This window comes from Haliaeetus leucocephalus, unplaced genomic scaffold, assembly GCF_000737465.1.
Source record: "Haliaeetus leucocephalus isolate CR32 unplaced genomic scaffold, Haliaeetus_leucocephalus-4.0 Scaffold143, whole genome shotgun sequence".
Taxonomy (NCBI): domain Eukaryota; kingdom Metazoa; phylum Chordata; class Aves; order Accipitriformes; family Accipitridae; genus Haliaeetus; species Haliaeetus leucocephalus.
Genome location: NW_010972579.1, coordinates 1347047 through 1372427, shown reverse-complemented (window position 1 = coordinate 1372427; position 25381 = coordinate 1347047). Strand labels below are relative to the sequence as shown.

General features: G+C 45.3%; 1 protein-coding gene across 2 annotated transcripts; it reads left to right on the top strand.

Annotated features, from left to right (window-relative positions):
* Nucleotides 1–5237: 5237 nt before the first annotated feature.
* On the top strand, nt 5238–22271 carry CLDN18 (claudin 18). 2 transcript variants are annotated; one of them, XM_010561173.1, is made up of 5 exons: nt 5238–5457; nt 18307–18471; nt 20907–21012; nt 21359–21469; nt 22094–22271. In XM_010561173.1, the coding sequence occupies exons 1-5, from the start codon at nt 5238–5240 to the stop codon at nt 22269–22271; spliced, it is 780 nt and encodes a 259-aa protein (XP_010559475.1). The 2 variants fall into 2 exon arrangements, with proteins under 2 accessions (XP_010559475.1, XP_010559474.1); XM_010561172.1 differs by lacking the exon at nt 5238–5457 and adding an exon at nt 13805–14024.
* Nucleotides 22272–25381: the final 3110 nt, after the last annotated feature.

The following is a 25381-nucleotide window of genomic DNA, read 5'->3' as shown; positions in this document are numbered from 1 at the left end:
CTATATAACACTTACAGTACTCCAGTGCCTAGCCCCGAAAATGGTTAACCCACCGTTTCACTTGGGCATACCTTGTTTCAGAGAAGCAGCTGAGGCCCATACCACTTTCTACTTTACCGCTTGTTTTTATTGACCTCTGGCAGGTACTGCAAGTGCTGTGCCTGGCAGTTTATCTCCTTCACCATGTAGGAGTTCAGTGAGGCTGGGAAGGAGGGATGCAAACCGAAGTGTTATTAGCACATTATTTGGCTCTTAAAGGGTAGAAAAGATGCAAGATTCTTTTGGCACAGTGGTACTTTTTTTTTTCCTCCAAAAAAAGGGGAGGAAAAAGGACTTTAATTGAAGCCTGCAATGTTGTATAAATGGAAGATCTAAGTTTTAATTGAAAAATAATTATAACCACTTAATCATTTTAAATGAGGGCTGTAATTGCAGTCAGTTCATAATAGCCAAATACAGACACTTAGATTCCCGCAATAAAGCAGGGATGGTACAGCTTGATTTGCTAATAGCTCTTCCACTTCTCTCCTCTTTTGTCTCAAAGATTAATTCAGGCAAGGGCTATTAGTGCCGTTAATTGGTTCTGCAATTTAGACCTTGTGCTTGTGAATGAGTGACTGATGCAGACCTATCAGCCAATAATGTGAACACTTTGTCAATGTGTTTCTCATTGTCCGGCTGCACATAACTCCCCCGGCAGTTCCTCTGCCACCCAACCCTGGCTCCCCAGAGGGATCAAGAAGAGTGGGTCTCCTCTGGGGTGAGGGATTCACTTAGCTTTAGATAGGTCACCTAGATGCCTTTGAAATTACGGCCGGCTTATGAATAAAATAATTAGGCAGTCAAGGCATCCTCCTTGGCAGGGACAAATCCCGTCTTCAGGAGAAATCTTCTCCACTGTGCTGGAAGAAGGAGGTTCAATGGGGTTGTGAAGTTGGTGAGGAGACATGTTAAATGGAGAGTGGGCATTGCTGGTGGGAAGGGGCTGCTGGCTCTGGGCAGGGTCCCGTGAGGGGTCCTCGTACTAGGGGCAGTAGTAATGACTTAAGTCAGTCTAAATCACCAAAGTCATAGAGAACACCACAAACTCTACTCTCAAGCAGGTATTATTTTTCACGGAAGAGGTCATGGCATTGGTGATGGGCAGTGGGAACAGCTGGTGGGCACAGCTGGTGGGACTTGGGCTAACAGGAGCAGCTGGTGGCATTCTGCCTGACGAGGCCCTCAGAAAAACACACAGAGAAGGCTTTGCCCTTGCCATATCTATTTTGTGGGACATAACTGCCTGACATGAGACTATGCTATTTAGGCTTTACCAGAAATAACTGTCATTTTGGGCCCAGCACGAGTGAAACTGCAGGTCTAAATTCATTGCTCTGTCTTCCTTTTCTGTTCTGTTTATTTTTAAACTGGTCTTCTCCCAGAGGTTTTTTTTCCAAGTTGTGTATAATTTATTGTTTCTTTCATTATATTAACTTATTGATATATTGCATTATACTAATGCAAAACTACAATATTTATGTACTCCACTATTTATTCATTTTTGAAGTTTATAATTTTTTCCATAGCTAATTTAAGGCCATTTCACAGAAAAAGCCAAACTCGCCACCACCACCATTTGCTGAAAATCCCACTTTGAGAGCAGCATTGGCAGATTAATTTTCTCCAGGGCTGTTTTATCAGCACAAGGAAGATTTCCTGGTTCTACTTCAGTCTGGAAGAAAGCAGAAGGAAGAAGCGGAGCCAGGCTGTTCCCTGGCCAGCATGGACGAGCAAAACCCAGCAAGTGATAGGTTGTCTCTTCCAAGGTCCGTCTAGGGGTATTATCCCCAAAAGAGGTAAGTTGGGGCTCTCTGTCTCTCCACATCTCTTAATGTGACACTTCACACAGCATAAAGGTCACTAACCCCTGTAGACAGGCAAACTCCAGGTCATCAGCCCATTATAACATCTTCCCCAACTTCAGCATCTCTTATCCTTCTTCCTAAGCTGTTTGGAAAATTCATGTGGGTTTGACACCCAGGGAGAGTATGAAAATGGGGTGTCCTGGGCTGACTGTTGCCTTACAGTCACCCCACTTCTGTCTGCAGGACCGCCAGATCTATTTGAGCTGGCGGGGAAAAAAGAAAAAAAATCAAACTGTTGCTAAGGTTTGGTGGTGCACACCAAGCACAAGAATGTTCATAGGCATGTATTTATGCTTTAATGGTATTTTGTAGCATCAGAAATACATTTACAACTATGCTTCTGTAGAGTTCAGCTCTGGTGGAGTTCTTTTTATCCCGGGAGGAGGTGCTGTGAGATCTTTGACCCTATGGAGATATTTTCAACTCCTGCTGATTTTTTCATACTGGAGGTGGAAGCTGTTCCAATGGGGTTTACACTGGCATTCTTTCCGTTTTTTAGAAATAAAAAAAAATTGGTTTTATAGCAGAAATTGAACAGACCTAGGGAAGAGGTTGGGATAAGCTTATTTTTTCTGTTTAAGATACTAAATTAAGTAACAAAAAATGAAGAAAAGCCACCTTTCACTCTCCTTTTTTTCCTTTTTTTTTTTCTTTTGGTTGTTTAAATCTGCTCACTTACAATGAACAAATCCTGCTGATTAAAAGCACCTGCATTTCATGCCAAACCTTATTCTGACACTGTTCACTGGAGGATGGACTAGTCCTTGCTCTGGGGAAAACCACTGTCTAGGAATAAGCTTTGACAGTAAACCTAAGTAGGGCAGGATGCATTTTATTTCAGTGCTGGGAAATCAAGGAGGAATTGCTCAGATGAGAGGTGCTGTGAAAGGTGGGCAGAGGAGAGGAAACAGCAAAGGCAAGAGCCCAAGATGGTGGTTGATCCTCCCAGGTGACCTGGGTGAGAGTCATGGATTGCACTTCAATGTGAGAAACAGTTGTTAAAGGTGCTGGTGAGTTTTTAACGAGGGAAATAAGTGGTACTCTCTTGTCAAGTTGGTAATTTTAGGTGGTTGAAGGAGTTCAGTCCTTGATTATTTTCACTGTGAAATGCTGTCAGTAGATAAAACTGTCCTTTTGGTTACAGTTATGAAATTTCTGTTTGTAAATGATACTACCCAGATACCAAGACTCTACTCTTCTGGCTGCTGTAAATTGGCACAGTCATTGAAATAAATGAAGTGATGGTTTGGCCAAGATCTGTTCCTTTGCATGTATATAGTGCTTCCCACCCCGGGATCGAGGTGTACCAAATGGAGATGCATTTTTCAAGCCTCCCAGGTTGAGTGGATGCAAGGCGAATTTATCCTTTTAGTTAACGTATTGAGAACAATCCCTGGTTGTCATGAGTCTTTCCTGTCACCAGGTGATCCCTGGTGTGAAAAACACAGGGAGTGTATTTGCACTCTAGTCTTAGGCTCTATATTTAGCTATGTGATACTGGGAAAGCTTTCTGTGATTAAGCTATGTTGACCGATACCAAAAGTAATTACAGCCTTGACATGCAGCAGGTGAGGTGTGTCACCAGAACTGGGTATTGTTATGTCCAAAAAAGGGTCTGGGAGAGAGAGTGAATTATGAAAGTGTACATGAATCACCAATACTGTTCTTTTGGGGAAAACAAGGAAAATGGGGTAATGTTATGTTTAAACCAGAGGACTGTTGGTGAGAGATATGGAGAGTTATCTTTTCCCTGTTTGGTGTTTACTTTCGGGCACTACTTTTCAGGAATGATGTGTAACAAACTTCAGTATTAGGCATAAAAATGTCAGAATTTATTTTTGAAACTCTGGGATAAATTATCTTGAGAGTGACATCTCCCTCATGGATGCTCTCTGATGGCAGGTCAGAGCTTTATGAGAAGGAGACTTGCTCTGCTGTGGGTATGGGAATGGACTGGATGACTTTCCAAAGTCCCTTTCAGCTTGCTCGGTTCTCTCAAAAAGATGCAGAAACAAAATAATCTGTAAGAGCCAACCACTTTGTTCACACAACAGGCTGGATCTTCCTCAGAAGCATCTTCACAGGGAAGTCTGTCTACACACAAGACCGAGCATCTGGGAGAGACCCAAAGGCCTTTGAGCAAGAGTGAATGTAGCCAAATGATAGCAGTCCACTTCTTCATGCTCCCTGATGACCTTCCACTTCCAACACCTAAACGTCACCCCACCGGGCTCCACTTCTGAAGGTCCCTTCCTGGACCCTTCACATCTTGTGTTTGAGTCTGGCAGTGCCGAAACAGGGTTCACCATCTCCTCCCTCCCATGGAGAGCAGGTCTCCAGCAGGATCCCCCTTTACTCTCCAACTGCAAACAGGTTGGCACCAGTGGAAAACTGGGCTAAAAAGGAAGTGGTGAGGGATGTAGCAGAACAAGCAAAAAGGACGTTACCCAACAAAGTGACTTTCTGCGGTAAGGTTAGGTCTCTTAGGTGCTCTTGTCTTACAGTAATACATAGCAACATGTCTGCCTTGCCCTCATTCTTTGTCCATCTAAACATGTCAAAATTCTTATTTGGATGAGGGGGATAAAGCAATAGTGAATGAGGATATACCTTCGCTTCTGTTTATTTTTTTTCCTTGGTCTGCCTGCCAGACTTGGTCCTCTCACAGCAAACTGCAGGTTCACACCATTCACTCTTCAGCAACTGCTGCCTTTCCTGTGGGCTCCCAGCCTGACTTTACCGAGCAGCAAGGTCCATCCAAACATCAGTGCACTGTCCTTTGCTATATGTTATCCTCTTTTATAAGCTACTTTTGCTTAAATTTTTTGGTTGAGCAAACATCCCTAGATAGAAGCATGCTAATAAATGCTTCTCCACTTGGCTCAAAAGCATCATCCCTGCCAGGAAAGGATTAGGCTGTCCATAATTTTTATCTGTTTCATCCAATTTCAGCATCTCTGTGCTTGGTCTCCTGGAGTACACAGTCATTTCTGCAGAAGATGTCCCCTAGCTGTTTCAGAGGGACCCGCTGGTACCTGTCTCCCTGCACCGGCTGCACCTCTGCCTGGAGGGAGAAGGTAAACAGGGAGCGAGGTGTTCACGCTGAGTGTAACAAACGGCTCTTGGTACCAAGCGAGGAAAATTATCTCACTGAAACAGATAAAGGGAAAGGCTAGGTTTGTATAACATGGACCAGACCTCTCCTGACTCCCGTCTGTGACGTAGGCTGTGCCTCCAGCTAAAAGTCCCTTCTGCCCTGGCTGCCTGCCCCAGACCCAGCTTGTGGAGGCTTGTGCGTGCCGAGGACCTGCCTACCGAGCTCTTGGTGCCATGTCTGTAACGATATGCCAGTCCATGGGCTTCGTGGTGTCCGCTTTAGGAATAGGAGGCATCATCGCGTCAACATGCATGGACCAGTGGAGCACCCAAGACCTGTACAATAACCCGGTGACGGCGGTGTTCAACTACCAGGGCCTCTGGCGCACATGTGTCCGGGAGAGCTCTGGCTTCACCGAATGCCGCGGCTACTTCACTATCCTGGGGCTGCCAGGTAGGGCTTGCTGGCTGCGAGAGCAAAGAGGTGGGAGGGCAGAGCCCCTGGCGCATGCCAGAAGCCGTGCATGAGTGGTGGTGATGGGTGATTTTCTGTGCAGAGTGGGGAACCCAAATTCTAGCCAAAAGGGACCTTGGGTGCTCACCCTGTTTGGATGACAGGTCCCTTGGAGGTATCTCAACCCAAAACCCCTCCCATGGCCAAGCTAAGGTTCAGCAAAACTCATTACAGCTGATTATGCATCAGGATCCTGTGGTGTTGCCCAGGCAATACACCTGGGGCAGTGGCCGCTCTGTGGGGTGATTAGTCCCCCGTGCCATTGGCAGCTTGGGTATACGCTCCTACCCCAGCTGCATGGCTGTGCGTGGCTTCCCACCAGAAACCACTAATATTCTTGGCATTGGAGAAGATCCTTTTCTAAGAGGATATGTCACAGTTCAGTTCACTGTATTTCTGTATGGGTTAACACCACCAGGCTGGATTTCTCCCTAATTCTCCTTTGGTTCCAGTTTTTTCTTCCACGGGTATCATTGCTGTCCTGTTTGTGCCCAGAGTATCTAGGGGTGCAAACAATTAGGTTACAACAGGATTATCTGGGTTTTCTTCTTGCCTTAATACAGTGAGAAAAAAGGCACTTAGACTATTATATCCATCTAGCCTCTGTGCTTTGACACAGCAAGAATAGAGGGAAGAAGCCAATTATATCAGCAAATCATTGCAGCACTTCTGCAAAATGGCATTTCCAAAACACACAGAAATAAGCATTGTGCACACAAAAAAACGCTTTCACAAGCAGCCTGTCTCTGTGCAAATCAAACCAGTATAACCCAATGCAGCTGTGGCCACAGACACCAGCAGGAGAGGTGTTTCATCCCCTGAGCTGTATTTCCATGTTGCTCATCCCTGGATCCTCATTCCCATCTGGCGTCTGATGTTAGTTGTGCTGCAGCATCCCTGTGCAGGTGCCAGCGATGCCTGTGAGCATCTTCCTCTTGCTGCAGCCGTGGCTTTGAATGCCCCTCTTTGTTCACACAGACTCTGGGGTGCAGACATGCATTTTCCTAGAAGGACATGGGCCTGATCCTGCCTGGGCATCCAGTTGTGCAGCCTCTAGCAAAAGCTGTGTGCTGGAGCAGGTACGAGTGAATGAAAGATGACATCCAAAGAAGGATGTTTGTGCAGGGCTTGTATTCACACACTGCTATTGAAGTCAGCAAAGCTGAGCAGTTTCACCAAAGGAAAATGTGTGCAGGACAGGTAGCAGGCTAATTGCTGATAGGTAAAGAGATTAAAGTTGCCATATGAGGAACAAATAGAGGTGTAAAAAGCAAATCTGCCCCAACCCCCCCCCCCCATATATCCATAAGACACTGCAGAACTTCTTCAGTTCTTCAGCTTTAAAAGCTTAAAATTACAGAAAATGTAACTCTACAGAAGAAGCAATTAAACTTTTCAAGTGTTCAGCTCTGGGAACTACTTTAATCTTTGAAGAAACCAGAATACTTGAGATTTGGGGTTTTTTGTTCTTTCAAAATACCTCCATCACTAATCTAAGCATTACAGCAAAAAACTAGCAAATTTTTTGCAATTCCCAAGCCTCTGGTCTGGTGTCTGTAGAGTGGGTATTAATTTCCTAAAATGGAAACACACAGCAATGTTGGGGGGGTGGCTCTCCTTCATTTAGGAGATGGGCTGTGGGAGATTGGTCTGTCCCTCCTCAGCTACATCTAGCAAGCTCTGTGGCTCCTTCCCAGTTACAGACAGAAACGAGCATCCTATCCTAAATGTCAGGGTTTCTAAGGAACTGGTCACCTGAGAGTGGGATTACCATGTGTGTTTGCTGGGTTTATTGCAGTTGCCTACAAAAAAAAAAGGATTAAAAAAAAAAGCCCAAAGAATAAAGCACAACCTTTAAAAAATAAAGGTGGGTGGGACCCTGAACCCACCAAAGTTGCCATCCTCATCCTCAGTGGTGTTGGAGAGTCAGTGCCTTCCCCCGCCAGCATGTAAGCATATGACTATGTACTTTTTGTCCTGACGAGATGCTTTTTGAGACTGGTGCCATCAGCGCTGCCCGACAAAGTGAGGTGGATTTTTTTTTTCCGTTCTTTTTAATGAACAGGGCTTGGACTTCTGAATTTACTCCCTTGCTCTCCCACCCTGTCCGCCCTCACTTTTCCCTCCTGTTATATTGTCTGCTTCCAGTCTCTGGAGAAGGTGGTGCAAAAACAAGTGCCCCACTGCTGTGCTTTATAGATTGGCTCCATCTCCTGAATTCATCTGCTCCTATGGGCATTTCTTCCTACCCACCACCAGCAAAAGGCAACTGTATCCCAGCCGGGGGGGGTGGGGTGGGGTGGGGAGTGGGGGGGGTTGAAAATGCTAAAAATCGAATTATCAATTTGCAAAGATATTATTTAAGTGGATCATGCCAGTGTTTATTTTAAGTGTGCTGCACCTTGATCTCCATTAAACCCCCCTTGCTAAACACACCGTAGTTAATGGTTTGTCAGCATTTCTATTATAAACCCCTATTTATTATTCTGACAATAGCAATTTATATTGGGAACAATAGTGCCGGAGTGAATAAAAATAATAAGACTCTAGCAAAGCAGCGAGGTGACCTGAGTACATCAATGAAGTTTTGGTTTCTGAGGATTTTTTTTTTCTCGATCCCTCGCTCCCATAGCAAAGATTAAACTTGTCTTGCCCATCATCTATCTTCAATTTAGTTGGGAATTTTAATTTCAAATAGATTGAGGAAAAATCAAGATAATAGATGAAAATAAGAAATAACACAGGTAGTTTATGGCTCTCACCCTCACTGCTCAGCTATAAACAGTCAGTCTCTGGTGAAATATGTCACTTGAGAACTAAGCCTGTTTGTTCTGATTTTGCTTTCCCTTATTATTTTTTGCTGCTTGCTTTGGTGTGTCAGCAGACCTTACTGTGATTGTCTGGAGGACACGATCTGAATTTGAACACACAAATAACAGACAAATAGCAATAGCTGGCAAGGCTGGTAGTTTCACCTAGTGCGGAAGTCACAAGGCTCTTTCTACTACAAGGAACATTTTTCAGTTGCTTACAAGTTTGCTAAACTACAATAACATGGGCAGTAATTTTCCTGTTGTCTGTCTTGGTCTTTTTTTTCCAGACCTCTTCAGCTAGACCAGTTCAGCCATTTTTGAAAGGACATTTTGTTCTCAAGTCAAAAACCTTTTTGACTGTTCCAGAAAGGCTGAGGCATCTCTCTGCTGTGGAACAAAAGGCTGGTGGCTGGAAATATAAGAATATTTTTGCTTTTCCAACATCAAACTTTGAAAGCCTGAGAGCACCCTGTTAAACTTCTCCGACTAGTAAAAGGGTATGTGTTGCTAGAGGGGTCAGAGTAAAAATAGCCCATGGGAGTGTAGTTGTGACTGGCCAGACTTCTACATAAAACAACTGCTTTCAGTATTGCTGGTGCGGGGTAGCAGAGATGTGTAGGTGTTCCCTGAGGAGAATTCATGTCTGGGAAGTCTTAATGTTGGCATCTCTGGACTTTCTTCTTTTATATCGATGTTCTGACAAGGTTTTCTTTTATTTCATACAACCAAGGCACATTTTGTGACATAACCCTTGTAAAACGCTTGCTCTAGGGATTTTGGAGACAGGGGATCCCACTGGCCAAGGAAACAAGATCTCTGCTCCATGCAACTGTTTTGTGCCCAAAGTTTGTAAGGATGGGGACTGCTAATTGCTGTGTCACAATCCTCCACTGGTGATGGCCACGGTAAAGTCTCTTCTAAGCTCTGCTTGCTACTTAAAATCCTTTAACCCAGTCAGTTCAGCTCCAAATTTTGAAATGTCTGCAGGTAACTGCTGTAACCTGCTTAAAGTCTTTTGACTGTTTCGTGCACAGAAGGCTTTAGGTGGCCCAGGTGGGCTGGAGACTTTATATAACCTACCAGGGGTACACATGAGGCAGTGGTGGGTTTGCACTCACCACAGGAGCTGAAGGAGGTGTGGGGATGGGGAAAAAGCTAATGTGAGACCCTTAGAGAGGTCTTGGGCACCCCAATCCCCTGTGACACTCAGGGCGTGGAGAGGTGGCAGAGAGCCCAGCCCAGATGTCAGGAAGCTAGATGCGTGCATCGCATCCTTGCTCCTGTCTTGTGCTTTTATGCCACAAAAAGATGAGACATGAAAAATAATTCTAAAGGATCTGGACTGAGGAGCAAGGCAGGAGAAATGGCAAAAGGCTGTGGAGATATGGAGCTGGGCTGCAGCTCATAGGCATGTAGGGAAGGATGCAGCTTCATGCACCCTGACTCTGCTGAGGGACCTGAAGACCAGTGGGGTAGAGTGGGTCTGAACTCGGATGGGGGTCTTCCATGAAGCCCTTTCCCCACTGAGTTTCAGAAAGGTCAGTCAGCCCTTCTATTGTTATGAGCTGGTGGACCACATGCTCCTGGAAGCTGTGGTCCTCTCAGCCATGGAGGGACAGAAAGAGAAGGGTGGGTTTGCTTTGTTTCGGTCTGAACAAGCTGGAATTGACTGGCAGGGTGTGAGCTATATTTGCAAATTTTAAAGTAAACATGAGCTGTAGGTGGCTTTTATGGGAGAGGCAGTGATAACATTCAGGAGTTGCAGTGGGCCCAGTGAACAGTTTTGAGATAATATAGAGTCAACGCCTGGATAGATAAAGCAAGTATGAGCTGAAATAAAGGTTGTAGAGGGGAGTGGCCACAAAGTACCCTTCCTTTTCCTAGTTTGGGTAAACTGCTGGAGATGTCCCGATAGTCGGAGTGGGAGCTCTGTTCTCTGCTCCTTGGTGAGGAAGCTTGGCCTTTGCAAGAGCTGCGTCCCCACCATGTCCCTTCCTTAGATACTGCTCAGCATCACCACGTGGCGTGGCAAGCCCTTTGGCCCAAGCATTCAACAATCTTGCTGGAGTCTGAGCAACAGGCATGTGCCTGGAGAGAGATCGCTGTCCTTCAACCACTCCTCGTTGTAGACTTCTCCTGGGATGGCTGGAGATGAGCATCAGGTTGTAGTAAAGATGCTTAGACGTACTCTACAGCTATCCTATCACCCAACCACTTTTCAGGTTGTGCTCTGAGCCAACAGTTCAGATAAAACTCCCAGGTGATCTTCTGTTATTGGGCTTGGTGCTGGGAAAATGGGGTGATGAGTTTTTTGCAAAGGGAAATATATTTTTCCCCTATCATGAGTGGCTCAGAAACAGCCATTAAAAATAAGCTTAAAATAAGAACCTTTCAGAAAGGCAGAGAAAATGGGCTAGGGGAAGGGCTGGGATGGAAACAAGTTTGTGTTTTTTCTCTAGAACTTTGCTTCAACCAACCACTGAGGAAAGTATTTGTGGGAGCTTTGAGTTCCCAGTGTTTACAAGTGTGATGCTAATCAGAGCATGAGAAATGGCAATCAGCTAATGCTGGGATGGCTGGATAGCACCTTAGGCAACATTCTTAGGGATGAGCAAATAGAACTCCCACCAAAACACAATAATCTTTCAAAGACAACAACATCTGGAGTGCTGAGCATGTTTGGGTGTGCGTTTGACTCTTAGCTAAGGACTGCAGCATGACCCTTGTTACTGAAGTTGGTTTCTCAGCTCCATTTTTGGAGGGAGGATGCATGAGATTTCAGGGGGGAATACATAACCCTCTGCTGGTTTATCCTCTTCAGAGACATGATTCAATCTGGCCCCCAAAATCAAAGACAGACTGGTTGACCCAAGGCTTTCTTGCCCGGAGACTGTTGATGATATTTTTTGATTGCTCCACTGTTGCTCTGGGGTTTCAATGCCCCTGAGTAAAACGGATGATGAGAAATGGTGTCCCCCATCAGCAGGAGAAAACTATAACCCCAAGGAAAGGTTAGCAAGGCAGCGCTGCCTGGGTGGCAGACTCCTGCTCAGGGCACAATTAGGGGCAATTCAGGGGATGGTCCTCTTTCCAATAAGTGTGTTGGGGTAACAACAGGGCTTGGGTGTGTGAAATGGTGGAGGGGGAGAGGCGGAGAAGAAAAGGTCCCTATTGGCTTGAAGACCTGCTCCAGCTGCATGCAGCCAAAACCAGCAGAAAGGATTAGAGGAAGGAGTGGTGGCTCCCCTCCCAGCAAAGCAAACACATGGGCATGGTGCATGGGAGGGCCATCTCCACTGGTATTCATGCAACCACTCAGATGCCCAATTTAGCAGAAAAAACCAGTAATTTAAAAAGTGGTAGAGGTTTTGGGGAAAAAAAATCTGGAAAAACATGCTTGGCTTTTGTTCCCCCCCTTGCCTCCTTTTCTTTATTTTTATTTTTATCTGTGACCAGTCCATGGGTCCATTTTTCTGTGCACCCCTTCAAGCCATTGCACACTAAAGATGCAGGGTGACACCGCCCTTGGGAATAGGGGTTATGTCCCAGAGGAATGTCTGTCCCTGGGACATGGTTTGAAGTGGTCTAGCCTGGAAAAAGTTATGTGGTCTTACCACTAGATGGCAAGAAGGCAGCAAGTCCTGGGCCACGAAGAAGGAGGGAGTCTTGGAGCGCTGCGGAGGAGCATCAGGGCTTGGGTGCAACCAGCTTTTCTGATTGGGACACAATTCTGCCTGTGGGGCAGTGAAGGATGGGATGAAGAGCTGGCCATATTACTTGCTTTAGCACTTATTGTCCTCCCAGCTTTGAGGTCCTTTCCAGCTCTGATTTATCATAAAGCATTATCCAAGATGAGGAATGTTAGTCAGCATGCCCTCTCCCCTCACTGAGGATAAGCAGCTCTTACCACCTCTGGCTCTTGAGGGCTCACTTCTGTTTTTTGTTCATGCTATTATTTTTGCTGGCAACTTTGACCTTCAGATATGTTGGAGCTAACCCTTCCTCTGATATAAACTTGCCAAAGTCACTGAAAATGACTAAATTTGAATAAAATTGCTGGAAGCAAAGACATCTTGTGCCTGACCCAGGAGGGCTTTGGTGGCTGTGATTTGTGGCTGCTAGACATGTGAATTGTGCTCTGGCTGCTACAGCAGAGACCAGTGCAAAAGCATCTCTGTCTGCTGCCCACTAGCTTGCTGCATAGCCCCAAAAGCAAAAGGGGTGTCCTGGGTGGTTGTTCTCCAGAACACAGAAACAACAGCCAACATGTAATAACCCCACTGTAACTTATCCACCCACAGAAATCAGCCTCTCCTCTCTTCCTGGTGGCTTTCACATGGCTTCACATCCAGGTGATGGTATAGACGGTGCCTGTGGCACAGAGTGGTATCAGTACTGGTTAAAGCGGGAATTTGTTTCTAGGTCAGGGCTGAAGTAAATCAGTCGGAGCAGGGTATTAGATGAGAATGGATGAGCGTGAAGTCTGGAAGGTCCTTGTAACTCACTGCACTCTGTTGGCAGAGTGGCATGGCAAATTTATTTTGCTCCCCTGAGCCCAGCACTTCTCCACGGTGCAAAGAGATTATTAATTTCCTAATTTTTATATCCCCCGCCCCTTTTTTCCAGAACCATTCCCTCAGCCAATACAGGCAAGAACCTGTAAAAAGGCATTTTCTAAAGGGTCCCTGCGCCCTCCCTCTCCTTCTCCCCACATGGGTTTCAGTGGGGCCATGTGACAGGTGATGGGGACGCGGGTGGGAGGAGAACAGGGCTGCAGGAGCTTTGCTGCATCAGTCTGGGCCTCTTGGCTCGGTGCCCTGGGTTGTGCCATGGTCAGCATCTGAGGCAACCTTGGTGATGCTCAAAGTGGCTGCGAGGAGTGGCCATGTCCCTGTTTGTTCCCTGGGTTGAGCTCGTGGCCCTGTATCCTCCCCCAGAGCTCAATGCTGGAGTCCCTATCTCTCACTGTGCCTCTTGTGCAGATGCCTGCATGCCTGGGTGTAGAGATGTCCCTATCTTGGTCTGATGGCAGATCTACTCCCCCTTTGTGTAAGCAGAGGGCCGGGGAGGCTGAGTTCACCTGGGAATATGGTCCTTCCCTCTACCCCTCTCAGCACATCTGCACCATGCCAAGCACGCGGGAGAAGCCAGATAGCAAAGGGTTTCGGTGGGGGGACGGCGCATGTTCCAAGTGGGTTGCCCAACACTCGATGGAGCGTGGCTGCTTAGCTGGGGAAGGACAAGCACTTCTAAAGGACAAAATCATATCTCTGGCCCTGCCAGCACAAACCTACCTAGCGAGAGTGAAACTGGACTATCTTGCAAAAACACTTTGAGCAAACACACTGCTCAATGGAAAGCATCTGATAAGAGCTGCTGCATTTCTGGTGGCTCAGTCAAGAGGACTTCAGTGCTCCCATTAGGTCTGCGGCTTCATCAGGTCTGTCTCACCTCCTCTGTCCAGGGGAGACATCATGTCCACGACCATCTGCCAGGTGATGGCGTTCATTGTTTCGTCGCTGGGTGTTGCGGGGTGCATCGTGTCCACTGCCATGGATATGTGGAGCACGCAGGACTTGTATGACAACCCGGTCACGGCTGTCTTCCAATATCAGGGACTGTGGAGGAGCTGCGTGCGGCAGAGCTCTGGCTTTACAGAATGCCGGCCGTATTTCACCATTCTTGGGCTGCCAGGTAGGGGCAAAAGATGCACCAGGTTTAACCCAGGAGCTCTCCTGTAGCTCCACACAGTTTTCATCCAAAAGCAGGAGCAGATACCTTAAAGCACTTTGCGAGGATTAAAACTTCCAGGCTACTCAGTGTATGAGCATAAAAATATGTGCATATTTTGTTACCAAAATAATACCTTTACTCGGTGGAGGTTACAACTTGGAGCATGTGTAGGTGATCTCTGGATGAGCATCATGGGTTCAGCCCCATTGCTGGCATAAATCAGCACAGCTCCGCTGATGTGAGGAGAGTGAGTATGTTTAACCCCACAGATATTATGTCCCTTTGAATTGAAATACAAGGAAAACAGCTGCATGTAATTTTGCATTGTTATCAGAATAATGGTTTCTACAGAAAACAATTGATTTTTTTTTTTTTCCCAAAGAGCAAAAAGGAACTGAAGAAATCTGTCTGTGAGCAGTGCATGTAGGAAGGGCAAGATGGGGAAAGGTGCACTTGGTCACTTCACGTTACGTGGGGAGTTTTAGTGGTTACAGAGGTAGATTGCAGAGGGGTATTACTTTCTCATTTGCTCGCTTACTTTACAAAAAGAGTATTTCAGTGCTCCAGAGCTAGCTGAGCCCATGGGTGGGGAGCAGCCAGCCTGGCTCAACATGCTTCCCTGTGACCTCTCATGCCTGTGCCCTGCCAGGTAGCAATAAATACAGCCCCAAGAGTGTTTTTCACTCTTGGTGCACAACTGCAATTAGGTACAAGCAAGCACTAGTGTCTTTTGCAACTGTTGACTGGTGTAGAAAAGAGCATGATGTGGGCTCTCAGCCCTGTATCCTCAGGGATGCCAGCCTTGCTTCTCTACCGTGAGGCAGGAGGGAGTGCTTTGCTGAAGACCAGTGTGTTGGCTGCAGTGTTTGCTTTTTGAGAAAAGCCCGTGACCGTCCCAGGGGGTGTCATGGAATAAATGTGTTTCTGTGTACCTAGCTTCAGGATTGTTAGGTGACTTTCTTTTCATTTGGAAGAGCAAAACTGATGTTTGGAGTCACTTTTCCTATGGGACCATTTGTTTTAAAGAATAAAAAATAGATTTATTAAACTATATATACAAATATTGTTCAAAATATGTACATATCCTTATAATGCTGTGTGTAGGTGATTGTGTTTTAAGAGAGCAATGAAGCAACGGTAACAATCATTTTGATGCCAATTTGTCATAATCAAGATTTTACTTTTTATGTAATACAGCAATAAGGAAATATGCAAAGCAGTCACAGGCATTTTCTGTTGTGTCTTAGAGATATTCTGTCAGGTTTGTTCTCTTTATGTGTCTGTTTAGTTGATGAGTACCCTAAAACATAAAGAAGGAATGTCCCTGCTTGAATTTGGTTAACTGAAAGAACTCATTTTTTCCCTAAACTTTCTATATTCCATTAATCATAACTAGTTATAGAGTTAGATTTCCACCTTTGTATTTTGTATGAGTAACAGAAATACACGTGATGTTAGTTTAGATGACTTGAAGTTGTTTTACTTCACTCACCTCTCACTACTCACAGCAACACTGGGGGGAAAGACAACTCTCCAGTTTCACTTACATCTGAAGAACCCAGTGATGCAAACTGTGGTTTCAGATCACTGACATTTATTTTGGCGAATAGGCTTGCATTTTTACTATTTTCTGTGCACACCATCCCTTCGTATGGAAATGATGTGTGCAAAATGAGCAATCATATGTGTGCAGGTATGAAGCAAAGTTATCATACCTCCTGCAAAATGTGTGTGCAAAATGGCAGGTAGTTTCTGTGCTTGACTTTAACTATAGGGCTGTTTGCTAACTAGTGCTCCCCATACAAATTTTTTTCCTTAGTCTCCTATTTTGTTTGTCTAAGCCCTTCCACTCCTTCTTTCTAGGGGAAGTCATTCACCTTTGGAAAGCAGCTCTATTCAGAGGACTTCTGATGGATGCCAAAATTCACTTGAAACTGCAGTGCTCTCTTTCCAAGTAGCTCTCGCTTTCAGTCCCATGAGACAAGTGAAGAGGCCTTCGTGCCACAGCAGGCCGGGGAGCACTTTCTTCTCCTTTCTGTCCCTTTGTGGAGATGGTGCATAAGTCACCTTCACAGAGGAAGGAATCACGGCTGATGGCTATTTTGCATTTTTTCTCTTGTGCCCTGCTGTGTTCCTCTCTCCTTTCCAACAGCTGCAGATTGCTCCTTTTCAACCACACTTGGACTTCAGTGCTCCAGCAGAACTGCAATGGCGCAGGAGCTGCTCGGCTTGGCCTGCCTGTTGTGTCCTGCCACGGGCACCCAAGGCACTGGGAACATCTCTTATGGGAATCCACAATATCTCTGTGAGGTCTTAGCTTAGGGTCACTTCTTGAAGGGTTGAGACAACCGCAGTGATGGCACCTAGGAGCCATAAGGTCCGTAGCAAGCATCTCAGGAATGAAGGACTGTCTTGGGGACGAGGACCTTCCATCATGATCTGTAGTGTCTTACACTGCCCTGGAGTATCAGCTTCTCCTGCCTGCCCTGAAACAAAAGCAGTTGCAAAGAAGCTTAAGTGACTGTAAAGACAAATAAGTATTGTGATGTTCTTCTCTTTCCAGCTTTCTGCTTTGCATCAGGTGCTGCGTGAACAACCTTTGAGGGCTGATAAGGCTTATTTGCCAGCTTCTTGTTCTCTGATGAATAATAACTAATGAGCTCACACCTGGGGCCTGATGAATGGGAGATTGAAAATCCCAGGCTCGTTAGCATTTGTTATCAGCTGATAAGGGCAAATTGAGTCATAAGAGCAGCAGCCCCAGTGGGACTGCCAGATGGGAGAAGGTGGTGTATTTCCAGCCTGTGGGATGGTAGACCACTGGCTTCCTTGTGTGTCATGGTGCTAGCACCAAGGAGACCCCCACGGGCACCACAGCACCCACCCTTGCCTTCCTGGGGAGGGTTTATAAATCCTTCTCCCAACCTGTGCAAGGCCAGCAGGGTCTTCTCCCTGCTCTCCAGCATCAGTGCCTCCTGCTCATAGTTGGGCCATATGGGACCCTTGTGCACTATGGCCATCCTGGTCAGCACAGCAAAAGAGGTGACAGGCAGGTTGAGTGAAGTCCCTGGGGCTGTAGGATATGTTGCCTGCCCTTCTCTGTCCATTATGAGCCCCCATCATCTTCCCTTGAAGAGGGACATTCATGTGTGGGGAGCATCAAAGCCAAACCCAGGGCTGCAGGAGCTCATGGGAGAGCAAGAAGAGGCTGCAAAATGTCCCAGCCAAATCACAACAACCCTTGAAATACTTTTGACCACCCCCTCTCAGTGCTCTGCCAGTGCTGCCACCTTCCTGTCTCTGCCAGGGACATGTGCACAGATGGGAAGGAGGAGTGTCTGGGGCCAGCACTGAACTTCACGCAAGATGGGATATGTGCTACCTTATTAGAAAATCGCCTTGGTATTCAAATGCATGGCCTTTGCCCTTCACTTCTCCATTTTAAAAGGTGCAAGTTTCCCTTTGCTTTTCCCTCTACTTTTCTATACCAGCCAAGAGGAGCCTGGGGGGTTTTTGCTACCTTCATCTGATTGACAGTAGCACTCGGCTCCCACAGGCATGACCCACCAGCATCACAGCCTGCCTCCAACCAAGCATTCCCACCTTGATGGCAAGCTGCTAAACAAATTCAGGCCTAGGGTATTTGTGTGTTGTATTAATGAACATGGACAGATTTATACAGGTCTGACATTACAAATAACCATGGAAAGGATATGCTGGGGGAGGTCATTGCTGAAGCTTTGTTGCTCTCTCTTGGTGTATGTGTAATGTTTGTCAAGGTGATTTTCCTCTTCTCTTACTGTAAAGCAGGAACACACAAGCCTCCATGTTGATTCACACAGTAGCTGGAAATACCACAGATAGCTGGGTGGAGCTGTCTGCTTTCATCGCTGCTTGGGGAGAAAAAAAAAGCTTTCTCAATTAATTTGGTTATGAAACAGTTCATGCTTATCCCTCCTGTACACAAACTCCTCTCCATGAATTCAGCTGAATAGATCATGACTGGTGCCAATGAACATTTACAAAAAATTATGTCTAAGCCATCAAACTCTTTGGGAAGCTGAGACAGCCACATTTCCAGAGGTGCCCCAGATAACGCTGAGAGTAGATCTGGTGCCTATTGTCCAAGGTTTTCTTCTTTAATACTTTTATTTTTAGACAGAAACAGTCTTCAAAAAACTCCCAGGCTCTAACGAATCTCACTTCAGTCACTCAGCGTGGCTCTTTTCAATTTGTTTTGCAGCAATGTTCCAGGCTGTGAGGGCCCTCATGATTGTGGGTATCGTCCTGGGCATCCTTGGCCTCCTTGTGTGCATTTTCGCTCTGAAATGCATCCGTATCGGCAACATGGAGGATTCTGCAAAAGCCAACATGACTCTGACCTCCGGCATCATGTTTATTGTTGCTGGTAAGTGGGTGGTGTCGTGTCCTTCATGTGCAAGGCATTGCAATTGCCTGAAATTGAGGACTGGGCAAGTCTTCATGCAATTCTGGTTACAGGTAGCAGATGCTCTGGAGCAACCCAAAGCATTGATGCTTGCATGAAGTTATTGGCATTTATCTTCCAGCCTGGCCTCCTGTGTGTCGTGGTTTAACCCCAGCCAGCAACTAAGCACCACGCGGCCGCTCACTCACTCCCCCCCCATCCAGTGGGATGGGGGAGAAAATCAGGAAAAGAAGTAAAACTCTTCGGTTGAGATAAGAACGGTTTAATAGAACAGAAAAGAAGAAACTAATAATGATAATGATAACACTAATAAAATGACAACAGTAGTAATAAAAGGATTGGAATGTACAAATGATGCGCAGGGCAATTGCTCACCACCCGCCGACCGACACCCAGCTAGTCCCCGAGCGGCGAATCCCTGCCCCCCCTTCCCAGTTCCTAAACTAGATGGGACGTCCCATGGTATGGAATACCCTGTTGGCCAGTTTGGGTCAGGTGCCCTGGCTGGGCATGAGAAGCTGAAAAATCCTTGACTATAGTCTAAACACTGCTGAGCAACAACTGAAAACATCAGTGTTATCAACATTCTTCACATACTGAACTCAAAACATAGCACTGTACCAGCTACTAGGAAGACAGTTAACTCTATCCCAGCTGAAACCAGGACACTGTGGTAAAGTGATTTCTACCTCTGCTTAGTAAAAGAAAACCAGATGTTTGTATGGGACAGAACATGGAAGGCTGAAAAAACAGCCCACAGATAAAAAAGAAAATATATATCTTAATTTGTTATATCTATACTGTTGTTATGTACTATTATATCCTTTATTTATGTGTAATAGTTTTTTGAAGAGTCTCAGGCTTTATACATAATAATTTTATTAAGACTCTCAGGGTTATGGTAGCCTAGCTCGTAATTTTTAAGTACCTTGCGTTATCAGGAAGGCTGCAGGAATGCCTAGTGTTGCCCAGCTACCTCAAAATTGCAAACGCTTAATACATCACTTACAGGTTTTCCCACAATTTTTTTGAGATGAATAATCAAATCAAATCCATATCTTAATGAAGGGAAGGAGAATGTCCCTATTTAAAATCCTTATAGTTGAACAGCACTTAACTTTTGTTGGGATATGAGACATACAACACAACTTAAAGATGTACAATAAGTACAAGGTGGAAAGAGGAAACCACCTTCTGCCACACAGCTTTAATTTTACATTTAAAATCTATCATTTTATGCATTTGAGTCAGTGGGTTGAGAATTTGACCAATGCAGATATTAGAAAAGCTCACTCATGGATTCCTGAAGAAAGGGTGTCTAAAATGATGACATGACTGACTCTTGGGATGGGACATCCCTTGGTTGAGTTCACTCATTTCAAAACAAGGTCCCTAGTCTCAGCTAGCTAAGGAGTTGGGTACCCATGTGCCATGGTGGACCTGGCCCTTGGTCACACCTCTGCAAGATGGAGGTAGTGTTTCTTCCTAAAATAAGGGCTGCTCTCAGGACAGAAGTGTTAAAGACTGTAACGCTGAAGTACCGTGATAGTGAAGGCTATATGGGGACCTGAGGCAGAAGCACCACTGATTGCTCAGACCATCCCCAGTGCTGTGAGTAATTGGGTTTCAGGGAAGACCCAGAGGTCTTGGTGGGTGTAGTGAGGGTAAATAGGACTTGGGATGCCCAGAAAAGCTGGAGTCCATATTTTTTGGCAACAAACACAGACATGACCTTTAGCTGTGTTTTGTACCTCCTTCCACAGTAGCGTACAGTACAATGATGACCTTCATTAGCATGAATGACTCTCCTAAGAGCAATAGTGAAATCTCAAATGATAGTGCCATTGCTGCCAGGCTCATCACAGCTGAGCATCACAGTGATCACCTGTGCAGATGAATGGAAGAAGTTTCTGCCTCTTGAGTCTGGTCTTCTGGGCTGCCAGCAGAGTCAGGCAGGCATCACTACCTGGTGATGAACAGGTTGTGAACCAAAATGTATCTCCTCTTCCACGTGACAGACAGTGTGTTTTCCCATTCAAAAAAATAATTTCTGATAGGGAACCTTTTGCCCATGTTTTTCACTGTAAAACAAATCTTTAAAAGTGAGCTACTAGATATTTTCAGCAGCTAAAATGATCTGTTTGTTAAACTCATTTTCTGTGAGAAAACACATCAGTAGAAAGATCCCTGCTGGTATGACTTGGGATTTTGTAGTGTGACATTGTATTCTTGCTGCTGGATTGTAAATGTGTGGTTCCCCACTGCTGCTCAAGGAACTTGCCAGGACACAAAGGCGTATCTCACCCACCTTTCCAGAGCTTTAAGGTGCTTCCCCAAAGCCAAAGGTGACTGCTTGTACTATGTGGGTCTCAGTCTGTCCTTCTGTCTGATCTCAGGCCTGTGTGCCATCACTGGAGTGTCTGTGTTTGCCAACATGCTGGTCACAAACTTCTGGATGTCCACAGCCAACATGTACCAGGGAATGCAGAACGTCCAGAACAGGTACGTGGTCAACTGGCTCAGGGTGCTCCACAGTGCAGATCTCCTTCAGGGCTAGGGTGTGCTGCAGCTGAAGGAAAGGCAAACTCTGGGTGCATATGAGTCTGGTCCCAGGACTTGGAAGATTTATTGAGTCTCTTTCTTATCTGCACTGGAGATAACTTGTCCAAGCAAATTGGCTGGGATGTCTCTGCTCACGCAGCTCAAGAAGGAGGTAGTGAGCCTGCAGGTAGCGCTCATGGGAACTTCTGCAAAGCCAGAAGGAGAATGACAATGTTCAGTGTGTTTCAGAAGCAGCAGGCTGGACCACTGTCACAGCACTAACCAGCCATGTTTCTGTGTTTTGTAGGTACACCTTTGGCTCAGCCCTCTTTGTTGGCTGGGTGGCAGGTGGCCTGGCCCTTGTAGGAGGCATCATGATGTGCCTTGCTTGCAGAGGGCTGATTCCAGAAGAATCCCGGTAAGCATATCTGTGGTAGACACAGGAAGGTATTGCATGAAACCTTGGGTGTCAGGATAGCATACGGACAGCACACCACAGGATATGCCTATGCATAATAACCCTGTTGCAAGAGTTATCATGATGATACATCTGTTTGCCCTGTATCATGGGTCAAAAGTGACCATTTCCCTTCCCTGACTACGTGACTTGAAAACAAATAGAGAGGGCAGGAGAGATCAGCCTTAAAATCTAAAATTTGCAATGTGCTGGCTAAGTCAGGCCCATTCATTGCAGCTTTGATTGCAAATTTCATAGCAGATCATCAGCAGGTGTAGACTGCATCAGCTGAGCTATGATTTACATCAGGTAGGGCTTTGTACGCCTATGTAGCTGGTTATTTTAGGTGGGTCCTTCACTGAACCAAGGATTTACTCATGGGTAAGAAACTATAAGTTTATGAAAAAACATGAATGAGACTTGCAGTCTGTCCATGGATAATTGGGTCTGAGCTTATTGATTGGCTCCAAGTGATGACACAGTACGAAGTTTCCGAAAATCCAACAGCAAACAGGAGCACAGGGTGCAACATTGCGTAGTCACAGACCCTCCAGTGGCTGATGCCATCTTTTGTGTCTCTTTCAGTTACAAAGCGGTGTCTTACAATGCATCGGGACGGAATATCTCCTACAGAACGGGGCCCTATAAGGTTGGTTCAGGGTACGAACCTGAAACAAAGACTAGGAAGAATGCAGGATATGAAGAAGCTGCTCGAAGTGAGGATGGAAGACGCTCATACCCTTCAAAATATGACTATGTCTAGCAGACTTTCTAGGCTTGAGTTGTACTATCTTTTATAAAATATTTTTAACTTCAAAAGCAAAAAGTATAGGCAAACAAAGCAGTCTGTAAATATGATTGTGTTTTCTATCATGTTTCCCTACTCTGAGGTTGTATTCTAGCTTGTTATGAACACCAGTTTTATTTGACTGCTTGTTAGTATGCCTAACCATAAGGAGGTCTGTAACAAAAGTGATCCCTTTTTATGCTCTCGGAGTAGCACGGTTTGCTCATATTTTACATATAAACTCTCATATCCAGGATCAGGATTGTGCCTTGTGCCCTTTTCTAATTCTTCTAATACATTAAAATTCCCATTGAATAATAGCCCAGATCTAAAAGCAATGCTACCTCATTGCTGTCTTCCCTTTGAGCAGGCTTTCATGCAATTAGGCAATGTCATCCCCTACTTTCTCAGAGTTTGGAGAGGTGAACAGTATCCTGTGACTTTGGTGTCCTCTGTTCACCAGAAAAAACAGTGTTTTGCTGAAATGATAGTGTATCTTTGCTCTGGTTTTGCCACCCAATAATTTTTTTTAGCAGATTGAAAAGCAAAAATTATAATCTAGTAGTCTCCTATATTATTTTGCTGTGTATTTTAAGTAAATTCTGTTGTGTCCCTTTGGCTGTGGCCACTGCATACAGACCCCATAGTCATGGCATTTTCCTCCCTGGTGACTGTTTCTACTCAGACACACCTTTGCTTTGCTGGTTGTACTACAATGCTGATCTGCTGTGATATTTAATCTGATTTATGTTACTTAGACATTTGCTATAACCTGTGATACCAAAGTGTATTTATTTCTTCTGATCTCTCCAGGGAATATGTATAATCCATTGTTATTCCTATGCTAGATATTTGCTGTAATAGCTGAAAACCTCTGTGTGTGACCGGTGTTCCCACAGATGTCATCTTTAATGAAGCCAGAAGAATTTCTCATTTAGAATTAATTAGAGTTACATTTGGAGCAGAAATCCCAGGGAGCATTAGATGTGTAACTCCATACTGACATCAGGACTTCCTTGTGTTAATTTTTCCCCCAATGATGTGAAGATTAACTCCTTAGTGGGACGTTGCCTCTTTTAGCCAATCCATCAGAGAGGAAGCTTATTTGAAGGGGTCAGAGGAAGACACACAAAAACTTACATGGGAGGGGAGAGCTGCGTGCCATTAGCAGGTCCTTCCACCCGGCTCCAGAGCACATCCTAGTGAAGTTCTGGGAAGTGCCTATGAGCAGAGCAAATGGTACTGAGGGACAAGTTAGAGAGAAAAAAGGGGTCCAAAACCTGCAAAGTAGCATTTTTGATAGATATCTGCAATAGGTTTTAGCCCCACTTGCAATGATTACAAGTTCTCTGCAGAGAACTGGCAAAATTGTATTGAAGTACTGATATTCCCTTGAGTGGTTTCATGTCCTGGAGGCACCAGAGGTAGAGCTGAACATTTCTCCAGAGCTGGACCTTTGGTAGGTCAAGCTACCAGTCTAGCTGGCATCTCTGGTGGCTTGCATGAATGGGGGGGCAGGCTGTTTCACTGAACAGTCGCGTTCCCAGTGAGCACACACTGCACTCACCAGCTCCCTACAACCATCACCTCTCCATAAGCATCAGCTCTCCACAACCACCAGCTCTCCACCACCACAGGAGACACATCTCCAGCACAGGTCCAGGAGATGTGGAAGAGGTTGCACTTCAGGCAGGTCAGCGAGAGGAGGAGGGGAAACGCCTGGCAGGGTACGGCTCCAGGGGCTGATGGTTGGAGGAGATGACCACCATGCAGAGAGGTGGGAAGAGCTTCCATCCAACAGAAGCTCTTGGTCCCATCTCAGGCTGGCCATTGGCCCCTGCTGCCACCTGGGATAAATCACTACCTCTGCCGGATGTCAGTGCTGACTCCCTTTCGTACTAGTGAAGGACTTGTTTTAAGGATCTGTTTTTAAAGGAGAACAATTCAGTTTCGCAGAGGTAAATCCTGTCATTTTTTAAAAATGTCAATATTCTTTACAATGGTTTTGTCTCCATCTCAGTACAGACTTAGCTTTTCTGCCTTTTTTTGCATGCTGGATTTAGTTTTTTGTTTGTTTGTTTTGTTGGTTAGGGTTTTTTTACATCAACATTAAAAAAGAAAAAGTCTTTAAGACCAAAATCACTGTTTTCACTTGTTCTTTCCTTGTCACGAACAGCAGCTACCAACTTTCCTGCTCAGCTAAACTCACCCCGGCTTTGGGTTCTGCAGGTTCTTGGGAGCAGTATGGAAAAATATGTGTGGTTGAGGGAAAAAATAAAAGATGAAGCTTTTTTTTTTCTCCTTTGTAAGACATAGTTAGTTATATGCTGAGACAAAATATCAGAAAAGCAGACGAATGAGCATCAGGGGACTCCAACTCACTGATGCAATGAAATCAGAGGTTCTTGCTGGCACCCTGGGCTTGCTGAGGAGTAGAGTTCGGCAAGTGCATGGCTCTTTTTGGCTTTGAGGCAACTTTGGTCAGGCCAGCATCTGCCTGACTTTCAAGGTAGCAATTAAACACTTCTAAATACTTCATTGTTCTTAGGAGGGCAGAAAAATTGCTGGTATGCTCTCACTTCTGTCAGCCTCCACTGGAAAGGGGCTGAAAAGCCCAGGAATGTTTAATTTAGATAGGAAGCGCGTAAGTGGTGGTTAGGTAAAGGTACACAGGATAATGAAAAATACAGAAAGACATGCAGAAATATTTGAAATACAAGTTTCCAACTGCATTATAACAAAAAAAGGTGCACACGTTAAAATCACAAGGAAGCACCTTTGAAAGTTACATTTTATTTTTATACAACACAAATACTTTGACAAACTCACCAATCTGGCTATGTCTCAGTTTCACTTTGATGTGTGCAAGTGTGTAGATTTCTAATCTTCCAACATCAGTTTTCATTTCCTTACCTCGGCCAAAAACTTGCGGTATGAAAAATCCTAATGCAGAGAACTTTACTGAAAAAAATCAAATTCTGAAGCAGAGAACCATTTATTTATGAGCCTGTTTGGGGTGTAACAACACCTAATATTACAGCTGCTCCCCTCTGTTTCTGGCCATAATGGACCTTGTCTTGTGGTGG